At 41.8% G+C, this 21,402-nt stretch overlaps 1 protein-coding gene across 1 annotated transcript in view; it reads right to left on the bottom strand.

The window, feature by feature from the left end:
- Nucleotides 1-21,402, bottom strand: part of LOC121278286 (CUB and sushi domain-containing protein 1-like) — an 844,854-nt gene that overhangs the window by 511,721 nt on the left and 311,731 nt on the right. The window contains exons 15-16 of the mRNA XM_041188558.1: nucleotides 10,654-10,845; nucleotides 9,522-9,648 (exon numbers count right to left, since the gene is read on the bottom strand). Of these exons, the coding sequence (XP_041044492.1) occupies nucleotides 9,522-9,648; nucleotides 10,654-10,845 (319 nt within the window). The remainder of the gene's footprint in view (nucleotides 1-9,521; nucleotides 9,649-10,653; nucleotides 10,846-21,402) is intronic.

The raw sequence follows: 21,402 nt of genomic DNA, 5'->3' as shown, positions 1-21,402 counted from the left end.
CAATACTTTTAAAGACTTCCTAAGAATTGTTGTGTGGGTTTTTGTCACTGTTTTGCTACTTCTCCTTAATTATTCCTTATCTTTAAATTTCACCATTGTCTTCTCCTTCCTCTTATATCCATCCAAATTTGCACATATTAATGAGGTAACCTTTGATAATCAGTTAATCCAACAGTCTTGTATTCGAGTCTGTTGTAAAATCTGTTCCTAATCATTCTTGTCAAAACTCTAATCATGCCTAAACTGAGTAACTCAGTTCAATTAACTTCTATTCCGAAAAAAAAATCATCTGACCCTCTCAAATATTAAACACCAAAACTTCTATTTCGAAACAAAATTAACTTTCCAGCTTTGAAAATTGAAATGATTGCAAAAATCCTCCAGTGTTCATATATCAAAACAACTATATTCATACAAACATGTATAAATTATTTTAAATGTCATTTATTTTAAAGACTGCAATAGTTGCACTTTGAAAACTTTTTTTCCATTCTTACTTGATTGATTCAAAAATAATAATCAACAGATAGGAAAGTGCAGCCAAGTGGAGGGGAGATGTGGGGCCGTGAAAAGGGCACACATTAGGCTTTTTAATCAATATGTAGGTTTGATTCAACTGCAATTATAACATGGATATAGATTTTTTGATGTTTATACCACTTGTAGACCATGATCTTGGCAGCCACAGTACATGAGAAGAGCAGAAAAAATTGTTAGCACCGTAGCCTCTTCCACCATTGATCCACTAACAAATTGAAGAAGCAACTGTGAAGCACAATAGTTCAGACCATGAAAGGGTCCAACTGTCCAATTTGGCAGTATGGACAAACTCCTAGAAACAATAAAAGAATGAAGACTACTTCGGGGAGTGACCAGCAATGCTGAACCCAAGGTAATATCCATGGCCGACCTGAAATTTATAGTAATGCCAGTACATTCCTGGCATCTAGTATTGTTAAAGGAGGAGAGCTTGTTGTAAATTTTAACTTTAATCACCTGCTAGCAAACGATTTGTGATTTAAAAATGTTTGGACTTTCCTTTAGCTGCCCCAGCGGCAACCAGCCACAATCCAGTGCTGCGGGTGTGGTTGAGGGCTGTAGCAATGATGTTATTTCTCCGCTCCCTGCGCCAGCAAAAAAAAAAGAGATGCCTAACCACCACCAGGAATACTTCCATGTGTCTGCTTCGAAAACAGTCATAACCTTGACCCTGGATAATTGGTCAGGGCCAGGACAGAGTGAGATGTGGAGCTGCTAAAGTTCACATCACTTCTGTTGTGGCTTCATTCACACCATACTGGCTTTTTACCTCTTGGAATTGCATTCAAGTCTAGTTTAATCACTGGAAAGTCCTTTTAGTTTCATTATTTCAATTTCCAGATTAGGTGACTTTACTTGCACCGATTCTCTCTTCTACTATGTAGGCACTGTCTCATCCTGGTGTAATGTACCAATTCGTCTCCAGTTCCTCACTCAAGTGAGCATCATTATGCAACTCCACTATGGATGCAATGCAACCAAGTGCAATCATTTACTTGTTGGATGTTAATCAGGAGCCATAAAAAATGATTTGCTCCCTACTTCAGGGATGCCGAGGCGCGTTTGTAGTTTTCATCTTAAAGTTACAAGTGGAACTTCTGCTGCCCTGAATTGTCTCAGTCTCAGTATTAGTAATATACCAAGCATAGGGTCGGCATGTTAACACAGACAGCAAGGGAGAATCAGAACTGAAGTCCCCCGCTGGCTCAACTTTTGTTTCTGAGGGCATATAAACTGTAAGAACACACCAGGTACATCAAAAGCAGGTCTTAAACAGTGCTGCATAACCAAACATTTGGTTGTCTTTGATCAAATAATTTCTTTCAAAAACAATGATCTTGTTGGGTTACAAATTGAGAAAGCTCCTGGATGTTCAATTTAATATTTTTGTTAAGTTACTAAATACAAGAGGGATGAATAGTAGAGGACTTCACAGACTTCCCATTCCATTAGTTTCAAATGCTGTGTAAAGCTGTGGCGCAGGGATCAGATAGCATAAGGCATTAACACACCATCCTTTCACTTCTGCTGCCCGAGTTTGAATCCAGACAATTCTCATATAAGACACATTCTTTGAACCCACCTGCATGCAACATGGAATTGGCTGAAGAACAGTTTCTTAGGAAGCTTAAGATATAGTAAGATGGTCATGATCAAACTGCACAATTTCCTACATGGAAGTCTCCAAACACCCAGAATCTAGATGGTACTGCTAGTGGTCATCAATGTCACTGTTTCAATTTTTATGTTTCTGGCTTTTTTTTCAGTTAATGCTGGGGTCATTTGCAGTGGCGCTTCTCTTACATTCCACAGGTACTAAAGATGCAACGACAAGATAGCTATTTATTTTTTAATAGATGGCCAACAACTTCCTAATATTTGCTGCTGAACAGCATGAACGTCAGAGTGCAGCAGAATTCTGACTATTCAAAAGTACAAGAGAGGTGTATTGCACCCATGTGGCCAATTGGGCTCCCGTGGAATAATGATTGACCTATATGGATAGACACCATTTAATGTCCTGCTGATGTGGGACCTCAAGAAAAAAAATATGCACTAATTTTGTTCTAATGGTCCATATCAGCCTTATCAGAAGGAGAAGATCTGGAAGATGAAGGCCTCTCTTCAGCCCCATAATGCCATCGTTCTGCAGCCAAAGAGAGGACCTTCAGTTTACAACTGACATCTTGAAGCCACACTTCAAATGCCTGGGCAGATCAAGAGCCACATGATTGAACACCCTCTCCACGCACCAACCACCACCCGCCCTGCCCAATCCATAGACTCCAGGGTCATTGTCATGTCCCCCATGCTCCACACATTTGCACTGATACAGGCCCAAATACAGAGGAAAATAAGAGAATATGGAATGTATGCCAGCATAGCAAGAAGGCAACAAAAATGAGAAGAAAGCTCCTAAGCCATGAATGCAGCTTGTAAAGCTAGTGCATTAGTCATTAATAAGAGATGCATTCAACTCAGACCCTGAGCTGTCTACTTCAATAATCCTCCTATCAACATGTATTGAGGATTTGACTCCAAACTCCTTCAGAAACACTTCCTCCATTACCATCAATGCTCACCTTTACTATTATGCACATTTATGAAGGCATTCTCAGCACAAATCAGTGCAGAACATATATTGAATAAATTGAATAATGTATGATAGCCTCACTGTGATTTAGCATGGTGCTTTCCATTTGTACAGATATGAGTGTGATGTTTGAACACCAACCACAAACTTCTTCTAACGCTACACCCCAGTAGTAGTAGTAGTATGCCTGCTGGCTAACTACAGGATTTTGCCGACAGTCTGCTGGGATTCTGGTGACCTTCTGTCATCCATGCAATGTGCGGGCTCTGCGCGTAAGACAGTCACATCTGGATTACAGTGGCTGACTGCTGCTTTTATTCATCTTCTATGTTCCTCAGATGCTTCAGGGAGAAGGGAAAAACAGGAGAGTGTAAAGTGCCAGTCCTTTAAATTGTGTGCCTCTGAACCTAATTGCTCACATAATAAAAACAGAATTACCTGGAAAAATTCAGCAGGTCTGGCAGCATCGGCGGAGAAGAAAAGAGTTGACGTTTCGAGTCCTCATGACCCTTCGACAGAACTGGTGAATTCCAGGAAGGGTTGAAATATAAGTTGGTTTAAGGTGGTGGTGGGGTGCGGAGAGAGAAGTGGAGGGGGGTGGTGTGGTTATAGGCAAAAGCAGTGATAGAAGCAGATCATCAAAAGATGTCACAGACAAAAGAACAAAAGAACACATAGGTGTCGAAGTTGGTGATATTATCTAAACGAATGTGCTAATTAAGAATGGATGGTAGGGCACTCAAGGTATAGCTCTAGTGGGGGTGGGGGAGCATAAAAGATTTAAAAATATTTTAAAATAATGGAAATAGGAGGGAAAAAGAAAAATCTATATAATTCATTGTAAAAAAACAAAAGGAAGGGGGAAGAAACAGAGTGGGGGGGTGGGGTGGGGGTGGTGGCGGTGGGGATGGAGGAGGGAGGTCAAGACCTAAAATTGTTGAATTCAATATTCAGTCCGGAAGGCTGTAAAGTGCCTAGTCGGAGGATGAGGTGCTGTTCCTCCAGTTTGCGCTGGGCTTCACTGGAACAATGCAGCAAGCCAAGGACAGACATGTGGGCAAGAGAGCAGGGTGGAGTGTTGAAATGGCAAGCAACAGGGAGGTTTGGGTCATTCTTGCGGACAGACCGCAGGTGTTCTGCAAAGCGGTCGCCCAGTTTACGTTTGGTCTCTCCAGTATAGAGGAGACCGCATTGGGAGCAACGAATGCAGTAGACTAAGTTGAGGGAAATGCAAGTGAAATGTTGCTTCACTTGAAAGGAGTGTTTGGGCCCTTGGACGGTGAGGAGAGAGGAAGTGAAGGGGCAGGTGTTACATCTTTTGCGTGGGTATGGGGTGGTGCCATAGGTGGGGGTTGGGGAGTAGGGGTTGATGGAGGAGTGGACCAGGGTGTCCCGGAGGGAACGATCCCTATGGAATGCCGACAGTGGGGGTGAAGGGAAGATGCGTTTGATAGTGGCATCATGCTGGAGTTGACGGAAATGGCGGAGGATGATCCTTTGAATGCGGAGGCTGGTGGGGTGATAAGTAAGGACAAGGGGGACCCTATCAAGTTTCTGGGAGGGAGGAGAAGGCGTGAGGGTGGATGCATTGGGAGATAGGCCGGACACGGTTGAGGGCCCTGTCAACGACCGTGGGTGGAAAACCTCGGTTAAGGAAGAAGGAGGACATGTCAGAGGAACTGTTTTTGAAGGTAGCATCATCGGAACAGATGCGACGGAGGCGAAGGAACTGAGAGAATGGGATGGAGTCCTTACAGGAAGCGGGGTGTGAGGAGCTGTAGTCAAGGTAGCTGTGGGAGTCGGTAGGCTTGTAATGGATATTGGCGGACAGTCTTTCACCAGAGATTGAGACAGCGAGGTCAAGGAAGGGAAGGGAAGTGTCAGAAATGGACCACGTGAAAATGATGGAGGGGTGGAGATTGGAAGCAAAATTAATAAATTTTTCCAAGTCCCGACAAGAGCATGAAGCAGCACCGAAGTAATCATCGATGTACCGGAGAAAGAGTTGTGGAAGGGGGCCGGAGTAGGATTGGAATAAGGAATGTTCCACATACCCCATAAAGAGACAGGCATAGCTGGGGCCCATGCGGGTACCCATAGCCACACCTTTTATTTGCAGGAAGTGAGAGGAGTTGAAGGAGAAATTGTTCAGTGTGAGAACAAGTTCAGCCAGACGGAGGAGAGTAGTGGTGGATGGGGATTGTTCAGGCCTCTGTTCGAGGAAGAAGCTAAGGGCCCTCAGACCATCCTGGTGGGGCATGGAGGTGTAGAGGGATTGGACATTCATGGTGAAGAGGAAGCGGTTGGGGCCAGGGAACTGGAAATTGTTGATGTAATGTAAGGTGTCAGAGGAATCACGGATGTAGGTGGGAAGGGACTGGACAAGGGGAGAGAGAAGGGAGTCAAGGTAACGAGAGATGAGTTCTGTGGGGCAAGAGCAAGCTGACACGATCGGTCTACCAGGACAGTTCTGTTTGTGGATTTTGGGTAGGAGGTAGAAGCGGGCCGTCCGAGGTTGGGTGACTATCAGGTTGGAAGCTGTGGGAGGAAGATCCCCAGAGGAGATGAGGTCAGTGACAGCCCTGGAAACAATGGCTTGATTTTCAGTGCTGTGGTCATGGTCCAGGGAGAGGTAGGAGGAAGTGTCTGAGTTGACGCTCAGCCTCTGCGAGGTAGAGGTCAGTGCGCCAGACAACAACAGCACCACCCTTGTCAGACGGTTTGATGACGATGTCAGGGTTGGACCTGAGAGAATGGAGTGCAGTAAGTTCAGCGAGAGAGAGATTAGAATGGGTGAGAGGAGCAGAGAAATTGAGACGACTAATGTCGCGCCGACAGTTCTCAATGAAAAGATCAAGAGAAGGTAAGAATCCAGAGGGAGGGGTCCAGGTGGAGGGAGAATATTGGAGGTGGGTGAAAGGATCCGTTGAACGGGGAGAGCACTCATGCCCAAAGAAGTGAGCCCGGAGACGAAGACGGCGGAAGAAGAGTTCAGCATCATGCCGAGCCCGAAATTCATTAAGGTGAGGGTGTAGGGGTATGAAACTAAGTCCTTTGCTGAGCACTGAATGTTCAGCATCGGAGAGGGGAAGGTCAGGGGGTATAGTGAATACACGGCTGGGGCTGGGTTTGGAAGATGGGGTGGGGACGGAGGGACAGGCAGGGGTGGAGGGTCCTAGATGCGTGTTGGTGTCGATGAGTTGTTGGAGTTTGTGTTCCTTAGCACTTGAGAGAAAGAGAAAAAGTTTCTTGTTGAGGCGTCGAATGAGCCGAAGAATAAAATGAAACTGGGGGCACGCACAGCTTTGAAAAAGGGTACGGCGGTGCTGCTGGAGGGAGAGGTCGAGTGTGTTCATATGGCGGTGCATGGCACTGAGTGTGGATCTCAGGATGCGAAGGTAACAGCAGTCCAAGAAACGTTTTATGTCCCGGAAATACCTATAATCCTGGGTGGGTTTGAAACATGAGGGGTGGAATTTCAGTTGAAATCCACGTTGGGTAATTCAGAGATGGAGACAGTCACTGAGAAAGGAGATATGGCTGTGAAAGTGGGTTTTAGTAAACACCTTGTCAAGCACCAGGAGAGAAATGGAAAGCAATGAAGGTGAACAAGGCAAAAGAGAGATACGGAAATCTTGTCACAGAGACGAGCAGAACTTCTTCAAGGAGGTAGGCATTTCTTGAAGAGCAGTGGCAGTCAATTAAACACAGAGATAAAAACAAAAAACTGCGGATGCTGGAAATCCAAAACAAAAACAGAATTACCTGGAAAAACTCAGCAGGTCTGGCAGCATCGGCTCACATAATAGTTTGTAGTGTCTGCCATTTAAAACTGGCTTTTCTCACTCAGCCAATTTTATTGCAGATTTGCTGAATGAACACCTGGCTTAATATTCCCCCTCAAAGCTATCTGAAGTGCTTAAAACTGCAGTTCACAGCTAATTAAGAGGATTAGTGTTTGATAGTATTTCATTGTTGTATGGGAAATAAGGCCTACATATTCACCACTTAAACTGAAAATGGCAAAATTAGGAAGAACAACAAAAACTTTTCTTACTCCACAAATTTGTGAGACACATTATTTAGCTGCAGTGGACTAATAGTAACTTCAAGGCTGTTCTCAAATGTTTTCTGTTGCACAAGACAGTTGGCATGGCGAATTGAAAGTTAATTAAATTAAGTTAGTTAATAAGATAATAACTCAAGCAATGTGGATGCAAATAACTGATGTCACTGATATGAAAGTCCAAAATAATTCACTGGTGATCAGTATCCATAGGCTAATAATTTGGAGGTTGAAAAATTGAGCAACAGAGTAGAGCATTTAACATAGCTGTTTACAACTTCTACTTAACTGGACATTTATTATTGCCACGATGCTGCATCCAAAGCATTCTTTTCCATGAATCTTCAATTGTGTCATATTCCAGTATCTTATGAACTTTCAGACAACACTTTATATTTTTAAAAACTGAGCAGAATACTGCATAGATGGTTGCCTGAGGATCACCTGACTTCTTTTGTGTATTGCCCTGTCTCAAAAGGGAACACAAGGAACTTTTCAGATTGATGTTGTATCAATGCCTTTCCTGAGCGTAATTCAAGGGGGTGATTTCAAATTGAATGGGTCACACAAACACAAAGACACTGACTGTCTCAAATTCTCAAGGTGTCAAATGACAACACAGGATGTCTAATCAACACACCACCGTGTTTTGGAAAAAGGATTTTGAACTTGTACAAGTCACATGGTGAGCCATTTTGTTGTCTACTTTAGAAATTCAGCAAGAAGCTACTTGAAGACAGAACTTCACTGAAAGCCATCGTACCAGCTGCAAGTTATCCAAGTAGCTGAGGTAATAAACAGCAATGCCCTTAAAGTGGGAGCAGGACACCCCCTAACCTGATCCAAATTCGAGTTCACCTGAGAACCATAAGACCATAAGACATACGAGTAGAAGTAGGCCATTCGGCCCATTGAGTCTACTCTGCTATTCAATGAGATCATGGCTGAATCTGATAATACTCAACTCCACTTTCCTGCCTTTTCCCCATAACCCTTGATTCCCTTACTGATTAAAAATCTGTCTTTCTCAGCCTTGAATATACTTAATGGCCAAACCTCTAGAGCCCTCTGCCGTAGAGAATTCCATAGGTTAATTATGCTCTGAGAGAAGAAATTGCTCCTAATCTCTGTCATAAATGGGCTACCCGTTACCCGGATTTTATGGCCTCTGGTACTAGTCTCTCCCACAAGGGTAAACAACCTCTCAGCATCTATCTTGTCCAGACCTCGAAGAAACTTATATGTTTAACAGGAAGCATTGAAGCTTACTGAGAATTTTGTACTTTATAACACCTTCACTTCAACTAAAACATCAACTCATCTAAGAAAGCAGACCTGTCACAAAAGAGACTGATGTAATCATAAATTGTCAGTGTGTTGTTTTACCTTCATCAGTATCTAATTGTGTGTGTGAGGCAAATGAGTGAAGCATTGCATTTTAAATTTCAGAGCAAATGTGTGATAATAAATAACCCCCTTTATTTTAAAACTCACAAAAAGCTTTCTGCTGGAATCATTTAACTGAGATAATCACACTGAGGGTGACAAAACACATACCTCTTACACAAAAATATATTCATTATGGGCAGTAACAAGGAAAATATAAATTCTGTCCATGACAATTGTACAACACGGTTTAGTAGCGCTATTTTTAGCACATATCTTTTGACCAATCTACCACTCTCCTCCTTCTCAGCCTGTTTACATTACATGTATTTCCCTCACTCTGTCTCTGTCACAGACAGGCTTTGTCTGCCTCTTATCAAACGCCAAAGAGTAGGCAAGTTCTCTTTGGGGTTCTGTTCAATATTTATCTTTCATTCAACATCACAAAAAGGGATTATCTTTTCATTATCACATTGCTGTTTGTGAGAGCGAAGCACACAAATTGGTCACTGTCTCTTCTGTACTATAACAGTGCCCACAATTCAAAGGTACTGCATTGGCTGTAATGAGCTTTGGGACATCCTGAAGTCAGGCAAGGTATTCATAAAAGGCACTACATCAATGTAGGTCTATTTATCTTGTCTAAGTCTACTTTATTATTGCAACTACTTAACAGCTTACTTGTTACTTGCCCTCTTACCCAACCCTGCCTTGTCTGTCTGAATGTAAATAGTGTCTCACTTCAACATCAACTAGAAGCCAATAGATTTATATTTATTAAAACAATACATTGACAGTTACGTTTGTAACGTTGATGCTTCGTTATGTAATTTTTTCACAATTTGCAGGGAATAGTGTAATCATTTTATGAATAAGATGGTGTTTTTGCTCCCATATAGAGCAGATTGAACCCAGTGCAGAAGGAGGAGGGCATACCTGACTGTTTTTCCTGGATCAGCTGCTATAATCCAAGTACAGTGGACATTGTGATCATATGGTGCTGGGTAGCCAGGGGAGAGAATTCTCCCAGCAGTAGCGCTTTTAAAGTGGCCTCCACACTCAGCTGAAAAATTAACACAGATAAAAAAATACAGCAATTACATTCTTTGCTGTGAGAGGCAATTAAAAATGCACATCACACTTGAAGTTATCCTTGGGGTTCCGATCAATATTTGTCCTTCATTCAACATCACAAAAAATAATTATCTTGTCATTATCACATTGCTGTTTGTGCGAGCAAATAAAACACAAACAGCAAACACAGGGACTGTCAATTAGCATATCAAACAAAAATAACATTTATTTATATAGATAAAAGCAAAAAAACTGCAGATGCTGGAAATCCAAAACAAAAATAAAAATAAAAATACCTGGAAAAACTCAGCAGGTCTGGCAGCATCTGCGGAGAGGAACACAGCCAACGTTTCAAGTCCGTATGACTCTTCAACAGAAAGCCCTGGCACCTATTGAGGGCTTTGAATGGCCAATTAAGGCCATTAAGGTCCTTATTCCACCTCCGCCACTATTTTACATATGGCAGGGGAAGGTGAAGGCAAGGTGGGTGAGCCAGGCAGCTTTCACTGCGTGGGTTGCTGTCCCTTGTGCCCATTGGAGGTAACATTCCCTCCACTCACCCAAGATTGTACCCCTCTTTAACCATCCCCCATGACCTCTCAAACATGGCCCTCCATGCCACTCACCCGCCTTGGCTGGGGTCTCCCAGCCAGGCCTGTCCAAATTCCCAGACTTAGCTTCAAGTCCAGGCCCCATCACTTCTTTTTCAGGGATTGCCTGTAGTCCCAGCAGTGGTGCCTGCTAGGACTAGAGAGCTGCCAGCCAATCTGATTGGCCAGCAATTCTCTAGGGTGGGATTTCCAGATTGCAAGTCCCACTCTGAAACAATTAAGGGCTGCTCCCAGATCATTGCAAGGCAACTGGGTTTTGGGTGGATAGGTGGACGAATGATCAACTTTTCAGTTGGGGACACTGGGAATATGGCACCCCATAAAATCAAGCCCATAATATCTGCAACTGAAATTTCTGAGCTTAGATTTTTCAGTGATTTTACCTATGCACGATGGCAAAGGGTTGTCCCATACTCTGCGATCTCCACTCAGACAGGTCAATGTATTGCTTCCATGCAGTGTATATCCTGGGTTGCAACTGTACAAGATAACGGTGTCAGCGAAGTGCCCTCCATCTCGCAATTTGTAGCCATAATTAGGAATTCCTGGATCCTCACACTTCATCAGATCGAAGCCTGAAAACAAGAAATTTATGCGTTAAAATACTTTCTGTTGTACGACACACAGACATGGAACAACTACAGAAGAATCTCAACATAACTGATTCAGTCCCACTTCCAACTATAAAACCTTGTTTCAAAAACAGAAAAAGCTGGAAAAACTCGGCAGGTCTGGCTGCATCTGTGGAGAGGGAAATAACATTTCAAGTCCGTATGGCCCTTCTTCAGAGCTGAAGAGAAGTGGAAATATGATGACATTTGTACTGTTTGGGGGGGGGGGGGTAGTGGGAGTGAGGCAGGTAGAGCTGGATAGAAGCCCAGGGATAGATGGGGACAATAGAGGGATTGACAAAGATGTCATGAACAAGAGGACAAAGGGGATGTTAATGGTAGTGGTGAGTGCTAAAAAAAAGGTGCTAATAGTGGCATAAAGTTAAGAAAGCAGAATGTGATTATAGCAGAACAAGGGTAGCATTGTGTGAAAGAACAATACAAAAGAAAACCCCATTTTCTTACCCTGCAGTACTCTCTTATGTCTGATATGATTTTTAGTTGTACTGCCTTATGACCTGTGACATTTATCACTGTGTCATCGCCAGAAGTAAGCCATCTAGCTGATAGCACTATTTCATTCTTCACAATTTGCAGCTGGCACAACATCATTCATGTTCAGAATGCATTACTTGGCACTTAATTCACAGGTAATTGAAATACTAAACACATTGATAATTACATTGCTTAGGATCATTAAGCGTGTCAAGGAGCACAGTAACCATGGAGAACATTTCAGGGCTTGGCCTAAATAGCCAAGTGGTTTTGGTACTGGGCTTGTAATCCCAAGATCAAGAGTTCAAATCTCACAATGGCAAACTATGAAACAATGTAACTTCATCTGAATAGGAACAGATGGAAACGGGTTTGTACTCGAAAGAGTTACTTAATTACACCTAGAGCAGGGACGGAAAGGAAGATGGAGAACATTTCATACATATATACATACTTATACAAGGCACGTTATTTCTGTACAACACACTATAAACTCTTGAATTCTGTACCTTTACAATATAAGGGACATGGGGGGCTAACCTTCAACATCAGCAGGTGATTAAAACACTGGTGCTTCTGGGTCAACTGACTATTATACACTCTGCCAGATTTTCAATAGAAAGCAAGATCAGATGAGGTACATAATGCAAGACAAACAACATTGGTTTTCCATCCCAGCTAACGTTGAAAGTGCCCAACTCCCCTAGAAATTGTCATTGTAAAGATGGTCAAGAGGTATATTTGAGAGGCCTGAGGCAAAGCTCTTGATTTTAACAGAGCAGTGAGCGTTTTGCTATGAATTGTCCAAAACAATACATAGTCAGATAGATTGTAACTTTGGGTTCCAGATCGGCAATGAGGGGCAGGGAATTGAAATGAAAAACGTGAGAAGCCCAAATTATTTTTATGACATATTTTGGATGGCCAGCGCTGAATGTTAAAGACTATTTAAGACCGAAGGCTCCATTTGTTTAATTAACTCTTAGCATGTTGCTGCTGAGACCCATGACCAGTGCTGTAGTACTGTGGGGTGTTGATGCAGCTATATATTTCAGAGATTGACGTCATATCAAGCATCAGCGTTTAGTCTTCCAGCAAATGTCTTTTGAACTTTCTCTCCTCTCAAATGACCCAGCTTTGTTCAGCAGAAACAGGCAAGTAAAGCTTATTTTTGTAGTTGTTGTTATCATTCATCCCTGCATCACAGTGCATGAGTCCAAACTTAAGAATGAATTCAAAAGATTTATCTCTCTGGAACTGACAGCAATCTAAGGATTAATACTCAAATAAAGCTTTAGGCACCTGTTGCATGTTGCCAGTAACTAAGATGTGATAAATTGCTCTCTAATCCAGAAGTGCAGTAACTCAAAGAATTAGGTATGAGTTTTTCATCAGAAGTACTCTTTGGGGAAAAAAAATGGTTGTGGCACATTTTAAACACACAACCGTTCATTACTTGTGAATGAGTGAAGCTGGAGGCCCAATGCCAGCATAAAATTCAACCTCAGGACTCATTTATATTCGTTGGCTGAGCTGCCAACACCGCTTTGAGCCTCCACAGGCAGACCCACGTTAATTACCTTGCTGGGTGCTATGGGGCCAATTGCAAGTACTGTGGGGGTGTATGCCAACTGCCTGTGGCACCGCTGCAACATTTTTCTTTTTAAGATGTCTATTTGTTTTGAAAAATTGGCCTGGATTTCACTGTCAGCAGTAAAGTGATGATACTCACCATGGACCTCGAAGAGAGCTGCCTGCAAAAATCTAGTGATCTCTGAGACATGGGCTCCCCATTACCTGATGTCAAGTGGAATCTGGCACCAAATTAAGGGGATTACCTGGCATCCAGCAACTGCAGAATAAGCAGCCAGTCACATTAAAGAATTTTCACAAACAGCAAACCAAGTAGCAAAAACCATTTAATTGCTCACTTTTAATAAAAATGTTGGCGAAAGTACAATTAATGATGGGGACACACGATGGGATTAAAGTGGAAAATGAAATATTAACACTTTTTTAAAAGAAAATATTTTAAACATGTGATTTATTTTAATCATAATGGAAAAAATTGACATTCCACAAATATAATATTAGGTTTATAGGACCAGTGAGGCTGTTCAGCTGTAATTAAGAACTTGGTACACTGTTAAAAACCCAGTTACATGTCATTCAATAAAGTGTAACCTTTTTCAAGGTTTTTCAGAGTGAGGCAAATAGCATATAAGGACACACTTTCATCAAATTAGTGATTTCCAATTGATTGAATTTTGGCTGTTGGTTGGGGATGGGGGGGTGCGGTGTGGTGAGGGAGCCAGTCAGGGGGCAGGGGGCTTCAGCAGTGCACCCTCAAGAAGCTTAGGACCACTGACAGCAACTTCTGGATTGCACAGAGTCCAGATGTTTCTATCAGTTTCAAAGGGGTAATGACAGTGAAAGCTGACATTGCCACCATTGTCATCATTACCTTTTATTGCCAACTTTTGAAGTATCATGAAGACAGTAGGTCTGTTCCAGTCTTCACAATCCAATCTCTGCCTTGTGCCTGAAACAGATGTTTGGCCTTCGCATTTACATATCTTGTCACCCAGGTAAGACACTGCAGAACTGCCTGAAAAATGGCTCAGTCCAATATCAGCTCTGAAGTCTTTCGGGTGTCCTTGGAGTGCAGAAAGTTTTTTCCAAAATTGGTCCTTCTTGGACCTATTTTATGGTTCTAACATCAATGCAATGAGGTCCCAATTTCAAGCCTTTTCTTTTAATCCGCAGAGACTATCTCTGCCCTTTAAGATCTAAGCGCCCTTCAGCATTTAAATGATAAGCAGAGACCTTTGAGTCTAAGCTGAGGGGCAGAATTTTCTCCACTTTGGGTGGGCGGTTTGGGAACGGGAGTGGGCGAGCGCAGAGCTAATTGCCACCAGCAATGGGCATGAGCAGGCCAATTAAGGCCCACCCAACGTGATGTGTACCCAGAAGTGCTCTACAGGTGGGAGGGAGAGTCGGGGCTTGCGCTCTTTCGGCGCACGCGCACCAAAGAGCGCATAAATCTCCCTGAGGCACGGAGCTGCCTCCGGGAGTTTAATTTAATTGTGAAAAACTGAAAAAAAGGTTTAAAAGAATTATTTGGACATGTCCCCTGTGTCACATGTGCTGGGACATGTTTATGAATTTTTAAAGAAAGTTTTATTCAAGTTATAAAACCTTCATGAAACCTCATCCCGCCCGTGGATGAGGTTCCATGAAAAATGCAAAGGCCGCCTGGGCTCTTCGCCTGCCCGTCAACCTTAAGGTTGGACAGGCAGCCCTGTTAATTATTTCAATTGCTATTTAAACGGCCTTAATAGGCCTTTGACAATTTGAAGGGCGCACAGCCGACTCCGGCGTGTGGCCACTGAACTGAAGATTGGAATGACGCGCGGTAACGTCAGGACGCATGCCCAATGTCACTGCTTGTCATTTTACATGTCGGCAAGCAGACCCTGCCCCTGATCACCAGCCAGAAGATTCAGGCCCAGAAGCATAATACAGGTATATTAGAAATGGAGAACATCCAATACTTTAGAATTGGCATATTTTAAAAGGGTGTTTTGCAATTAAAGTATGTATACGGGCTCTGAAGAGGGAAAATTCACTTCAGATGGAAGAGAGCTTCTGGAGGTGGGCCAATACTGGCTTTGGCTTAACACTTTGGCTAGCTGAAGAAGGCTGAAAAAAACAGAAAAAACTGTCATCCAGCCATGGAGATCAGCTTCATCCAGCCCCTTGTCCAATCCATGGTCAGTAAACTGTTCTCAGGAGACTGCCACCGTCAGTCATGGAAATTAGCAAACCCTGGTTTCCCTCATCCATTTGTAAACCATTCTTACCTTTTACGAGTTATATGTTTCTTCTGCTTATTTAGTTTATGTATCATACCTAAAACGCTGCTTCTTAATAAATTGCTTTAAAATCACCTATGACTTCCACCCCCTTTTTGGGTAACTTGTGACTCCTGGACCAAAATCTGACTGATGTCCAACAGCAAAAAAAGTAATGGCTCAGAATTCCCTTAGAGAAGCTCCTGTTCAGTCATTTTAACAATGCTGAAATCATGGCATTAATCATATTTACAAGCATAGATGGGGGCTTTGCCACACTCCCGACAGTCAAGAAGGAGCACCCGAGAGGAAACTCCTGGGGCCCAATTTTCCATCCCCAATATTGGAATGGAACACAAGTAGGACAGCAAAAAATATGGAGACAGCTGCTCTGCTGCCATTGTTCCAGAACCTGTTGGCTTTCTCAAGGATGAGGGGTTGGGGTGGGTGTTGGGGTCGGGGAAGGAGAGGGGACAGTGGACAGGGAAGTAAGATTCCCTGCCTCATTAAGTGACCATCCTGAGGTCATTATGGAGCTCATTAAGAATTTTCCTTCTGACTTCTCGAGATTTTCATGGGGGTGACAGCCATGAGGAGCTTTCTGAAATGGACTAGCCCCAACCTGGCGGGAACAAGGGGAGCAGTCCTGAAACAGTTTTATTTGATGGAAAAAAAGCATGCAAGTTTGGATAAAAACAACTACTAAGCAGCAATGAAATTTTACTAACCAACCCTACTCTATTCCAGGTACCAGCTCTCCATTCACCCTGGCTGCTTTGAAGATGAAGCTCTTCTCTTTTTTTTAATGCCACACACAGATGGCAGCCACAGAAATGGCTGCCAATTTGGGCCAGAATGTGGTCCACTTCCATGGTGTCCCACCTCCATTCCCACACCCCTGACCATTAATGGGATGGGCGATGTGTCCCTAGGGTTCATTGAGATCTTCATGCACTTGTGAAGAGAGTCAAACAATGCTGCACATTACCAAGGAGTGTCCCGACTAAGTGGCAGACCTTAAACTCAACAAATGAGGTGGCTATTCCAATCTTCAAGGATTTGCATTCATTAAATAATAGTTAAGACCCTGATCTCAGGAAGTTCTCACCTCCTGGCAAGCTGGAGACGGAAGCAAGAATGTGGGCTAGGATCAGTGCTGCCTCCCGCTTCCCGCCTCAAACAGGAAAATCTGGTCCTAGAAATATGCAGAAATGTCTGAGAAATTAGAGTCTGTACACATGTAGGTATATTATAGCTAAGAGATCCATCCACAATCTTAATGATATGTGTTAACTTGCTTTCAGCCTCCTTTCTAAAATTGTACTGTTAAATCCAAAGGAGATCTTCAACTTGTGTGACACACTTGTACTTGTGGCATACAGTGACCAAACCCCCTTCCAGTCGGGTTGGAGTATGTGGTAAAACACATAACAACAACTGTGCTTATGACCTTCCCAGTGGCATTCTCCAGATATGCTCATGGTTGGAAAGGACATTGTCCAGTGGCGTACCCTTTCTATGCAATGTATTAATGATGACATGTTCCATGGGGAAGATGGTCTTACTTGCCCTGTGCATAGGTACTGGAAAAATCCAACAGAACAGTCTTGCTAATTGAAATTTACTATGTGTGATAGGCTGAATGAGCTCCTTTTGTTAGAGAGAAAGAGAGAGGGAAAACATATATGCACATGTACGTGATGAAGCTCTGTGAGGAAAATGTTGGTATTGGCCACCTTTGTGATCATGTACCCACAGGGATTCTGCTCATTTTTTATTTTCAAAGAATTGAGTCAAGTGGCTATGGCATCCCCTGGATTCAGATATGTATCACACAATCATGCAAGTAAGTGCTAATACATGTCTCTCAACAGACTGATTTCTGTGTTGTTTTCAAAAGTGTCTCATGTTCCTGAGTAAATATTGAAGAATGCACCAAGATTGTAGAGTGGTCTTATTTGTAAGCAATTGTTCAAAGGCAGCTTTGATCTGCATCTGGCAATATTATACTCAGCCTTGTAGATATTGATATTGACACAGGATGCCTGAAATGTTAAGTACTCCCAACTGCCTACATTGATATTCCTCAACTTCATGAGAATGAAAGACGTGCAGTGGGGAAGCTATTAGTTCACAGAGAAATGAGGACAATTGGGTGTGTTATCTGCAGAGGAGTTAGTAGGCTAAAAGTTCATGAACTAACCAAATCCACCTCAACCCACTGAAGAGAATTACAATGCAATATGTTAAATTCTAATGGTGTATCCTTTTGTGTTTTTGTCATTACATTACTGTATATTTTCTTACAAGAGTGACAACATTTCAAAAGTACCTCAAGTGGCTATAAAGCGATTTGAAATGTTTGGTGTTAAGTAAAGTGCTATATAAATGCAAGTCTTTTTTCACAATGACTCTTTTTATAGCTGTAAATAGTTTGTAATGATTTAACTGCATCTTGTTTCATCTAACATCAGGCTTTGAATAAAATTAAATAAACAAAGCAAATTGGAACCTAAAACCCAACTAAGTGAACAGTAATTCAGCCTACAATAAAAACAGAAAATGCTGGAAAAACTCAGCAGGTCTAACAGCATCTGCGGAGAGAGAAGAAACAGAGTTAATGTTTCGAGTCCGTATGATTATTCTTAAGAGTCAGCTCTGAAGAAAAGCCATACGCACTCGAAACGTTCACTCTGTTTTTTCTCTCTCCGCAGATGCTGTTAGACCTGTTGAGTTTTTGCAGCATTTTCTGTTTCTGTTTCAGATTTCCAGCATCTGCAGTATTTTGCTTTTGTCTTAGTAATTCAGCCTATCCTTCTCAAGTACCCAGATAACCTTGCTGTACCAACCAATTTGGGAACCTCTGGAACAGACTCGTGAAGAAAGTCACAGTCCAGTCAGTTAAAGAATCTGGAGCAAAACAGTTGAAAATTCTCTCCCTTTTCTGAGTGGAGCCTAGGCAAATGAACTGATACATTAGTCACTGTTTTTGCTTCAGAAGCACAGGTTTCAAAACAGTTTTACTACGGCATTTCATCCTAACCGCATCCTCTGCTTCGTGTTTGGTGTAATTCTCAATAACACTGCTTATTAATTTAACCTCTACAGAAATTAGACAAAAGGGTTTAAGAAACAAATTAAACCTGTTAGAAAAAACAAACAGCATCACCACCAAAGGTTTGTTTCCTATCGAGCTAAAGTAATGCTGTTGTAGTCAAAGCAAAATCCACTTCTTATTCAGGCAACATAAACAACGCAACAAGAGCATCATATACAATAGGATAGATCTTTGTCTCCACAGTACTGCCTGGGCAGTAATTTGGTGGAGTGCATCTCCACCCTTGGTACATCTGATTTTCAGTTCCTTGACTACAACAAATTTGTAATCAGACAGATTCTACACAAAATGCGATTCATCAGATTATCATCTAGGCAATGAAGTTGAAAATTTACCCCTACATATCCGACAGTATCAGTGCATTTCATGAATAATTTCTCCTTCCTTTCAAAGGATCCAAAACAATAACTGCTTTAAATCACTAAATGCCAGGCTAACAGGTGATCAGATTAACACAATATTTCATTGCTTTGAATAATTATTCTCATAGGACTCAAAGTCAGTGCAATTTTGAAACTCATCTTTTTGGATCCACGACATAATTGCAATTCTGACAGTAAAATTAACTCAGGTATTTTGGTCATTTCAGAAAAAACTCAAAAGAATCCCTGCCACAGAATAGGCAAGCTCAGTAATAGATGCTGTACACAAGATATGCCAGCAAGGGCTGTGATCATGAATCCTAACACAAATCTTGAAATTCAATTGCCTCTCAGCCAATTGCTTAGATGTCAGACAACTGTCTGATCACCCCATTACAATACACTATAGCTCAAACTGGATTGCAATTTGACAAGTGGTATCAAAAGACATCCTTAGATTAATATCATTGCAAATTCGTGTCTACAGTTAACAGTTTCCTGGCTATTCCTTCAGACCCAGAGATGTCTGGATGGTAAAACATTGAGATAACTACTAACTAATAGTATATTTTGAAGCTTTGAATGCTTTGCTAGCTTATACGTAGTAACAAATGCCACATAGTGGTTGGAAGTAGCTCACTTTGAATCTATCCAAGTGGCTTAAAAGGAAATACCAAAGAAAAGCACTGAAAAACATTTGAAGCCAGTTAGCCTCCTACAGGTCCATGTGACTTTCAACTAAGTATTCTGAAATTGACTTGATCCTAATCAATGTCACCATATCAACTAAAAAAGGCGCTTAAGATAAAAAAACAAAATGATACCAACCACATGATGCAATCACAGTTGAGAATCAATTATCTCACAAAACCTAGAAGCAGAAGTAGGCCATTCGGCTCATCGAGTCTGCTCCGCCATTCAATGAGATCATGGCTGATCTGATAATCCTCAATTCCACTTTCCTGACTTTACCCCATACCCTTTGATTCCTTTACTGATTAAAAATCTGTCTATCTTAGTCTTGAATATACTTAACAACCCAGCCTCTGCAGCCTCTGTGATAAAAAATTCCAGATTCACTAGCCTCTGAGAGAAGAAATTCATCCTCATCTCTGTCCTAAATGGGCGACCCCTTACTCTGATATTATGTCCTCTGGTCCAAAACTCTCCTAAAGAGGGAAACAACCTTTCAGCATATACCCTCTTAAGACCCCCTAAGAATCTCAAATGTACCATTCTAAATAAAATGGCAGGCAATCTAGCCAACAACTAGAAAGGTTTTAAGAGAATCTAGCATTTGTGAGACTTATAGCATCCAGTTGGAGAGCACCCGACATAGATTTTAAATACTGGAAAATTGTGGCACAGAATGTTATCATTATTTTCAGTCCATCAACAGCATAGGAGACATGTACCAGGCTTTTCTAAGGTAACTTGATTGTAATAACCTGTACTAGTTTTACCCCAGAATTTTGTACCACATAAATTTCCTCAATCAGTTGAGTGGTTCCCATGTTACACTCATGAAGTAACCACTATGCACAGTCCTCAGGAACCATGCAACAGCAATGAGAATTATTTTAATTGTATGTGTAAAAAGATTCAAACCTATGGCAATGTCATAAAACTCTCATTCAAAGTTCTGTCATTGATACTGCAAAACAACTCCTTCAACTGGCTATTAAGTTGTGTAAATGAACAATAATGTGCTCTGAAACTACATCAAAAGCAGAGTATGTTATTATATCCTTGTAAAATTGTCAGCCTTTCACCTGAACAGCTGTGTCAACAGAACTGGGTGCTCCATTAGTTTCTGGGACTTAGCCAAGCATCCATAATGGCTACAGCTATCAAAGCATTATTGCAACTGCAAGAGCCTGAAATTAAAAGAACAGGTGCCATTTCCATTTCAAACAGATTTGTCTGTCAATCAATGAAGGAAAGCAGGTGCTCAAATCTTTTTTCTACATTTCAAAAGCAGTGATTGTTCCTTTCACAGTCAGAGCTATGTGCCCATTTAAATCGCAGTTCCAAAAATGACAAGGAGAGTTTGCCATCACATTTTTTCTAATTTTAATGTACCAAGATATTTGGTCCAATGAAAAAAAAGTACTGCAATGCATGACAACACTTAGAAAATGGTGGTTACCTTTGCAGGACCGAGCCCTATGATTAATCACTGCAGTAAAACACATCTACATTACAATACAGAGCTAATCTTGACTTTTGAGGGTATTAAAACATTTTATCTTTTAGAATGTCCCAGACTCATCTGCAGGCTTCCCCCAGTGGACTCAAACTCTCTGAAGTGAATTCTTTAGGGCTTCTAAAACTCTGACCAGAACACTAAAATAATGTTTCCATGGTCTTCACAATGGGGACCCCGACCTTCGAGGAGGTGCATGTGCGTTTTGCACCCAAGGCCTTCCCGACCCATGAGAAAGCCACCCAAAAATTCTGTGGAGTCAGGATGGCAGAGGAAAATTGCTTTTCCAGCACAAGAAGAGAAAAGTTCAGCATTTTGCAGCCTGATTTGTACATCCTTTGGGAGACAGAAATCTGACCTCTGCTCTACATTTTCCACATCTTTGAATATTTTTATTTATGGACATAAGAATTTGTTATACTGAAAAAGGAAAGCTTTCACAATTGCACTCTCTTAAACGTGCCATGTTTAATGTGTAAAAATTAT

Source organism: Carcharodon carcharias, chromosome 5, assembly GCF_017639515.1.
Source record: "Carcharodon carcharias isolate sCarCar2 chromosome 5, sCarCar2.pri, whole genome shotgun sequence".
NCBI lineage: Eukaryota > Metazoa > Chordata > Chondrichthyes > Lamniformes > Lamnidae > Carcharodon > Carcharodon carcharias.
This window is presented reverse-complemented; position numbering and strand designations above follow the sequence as displayed.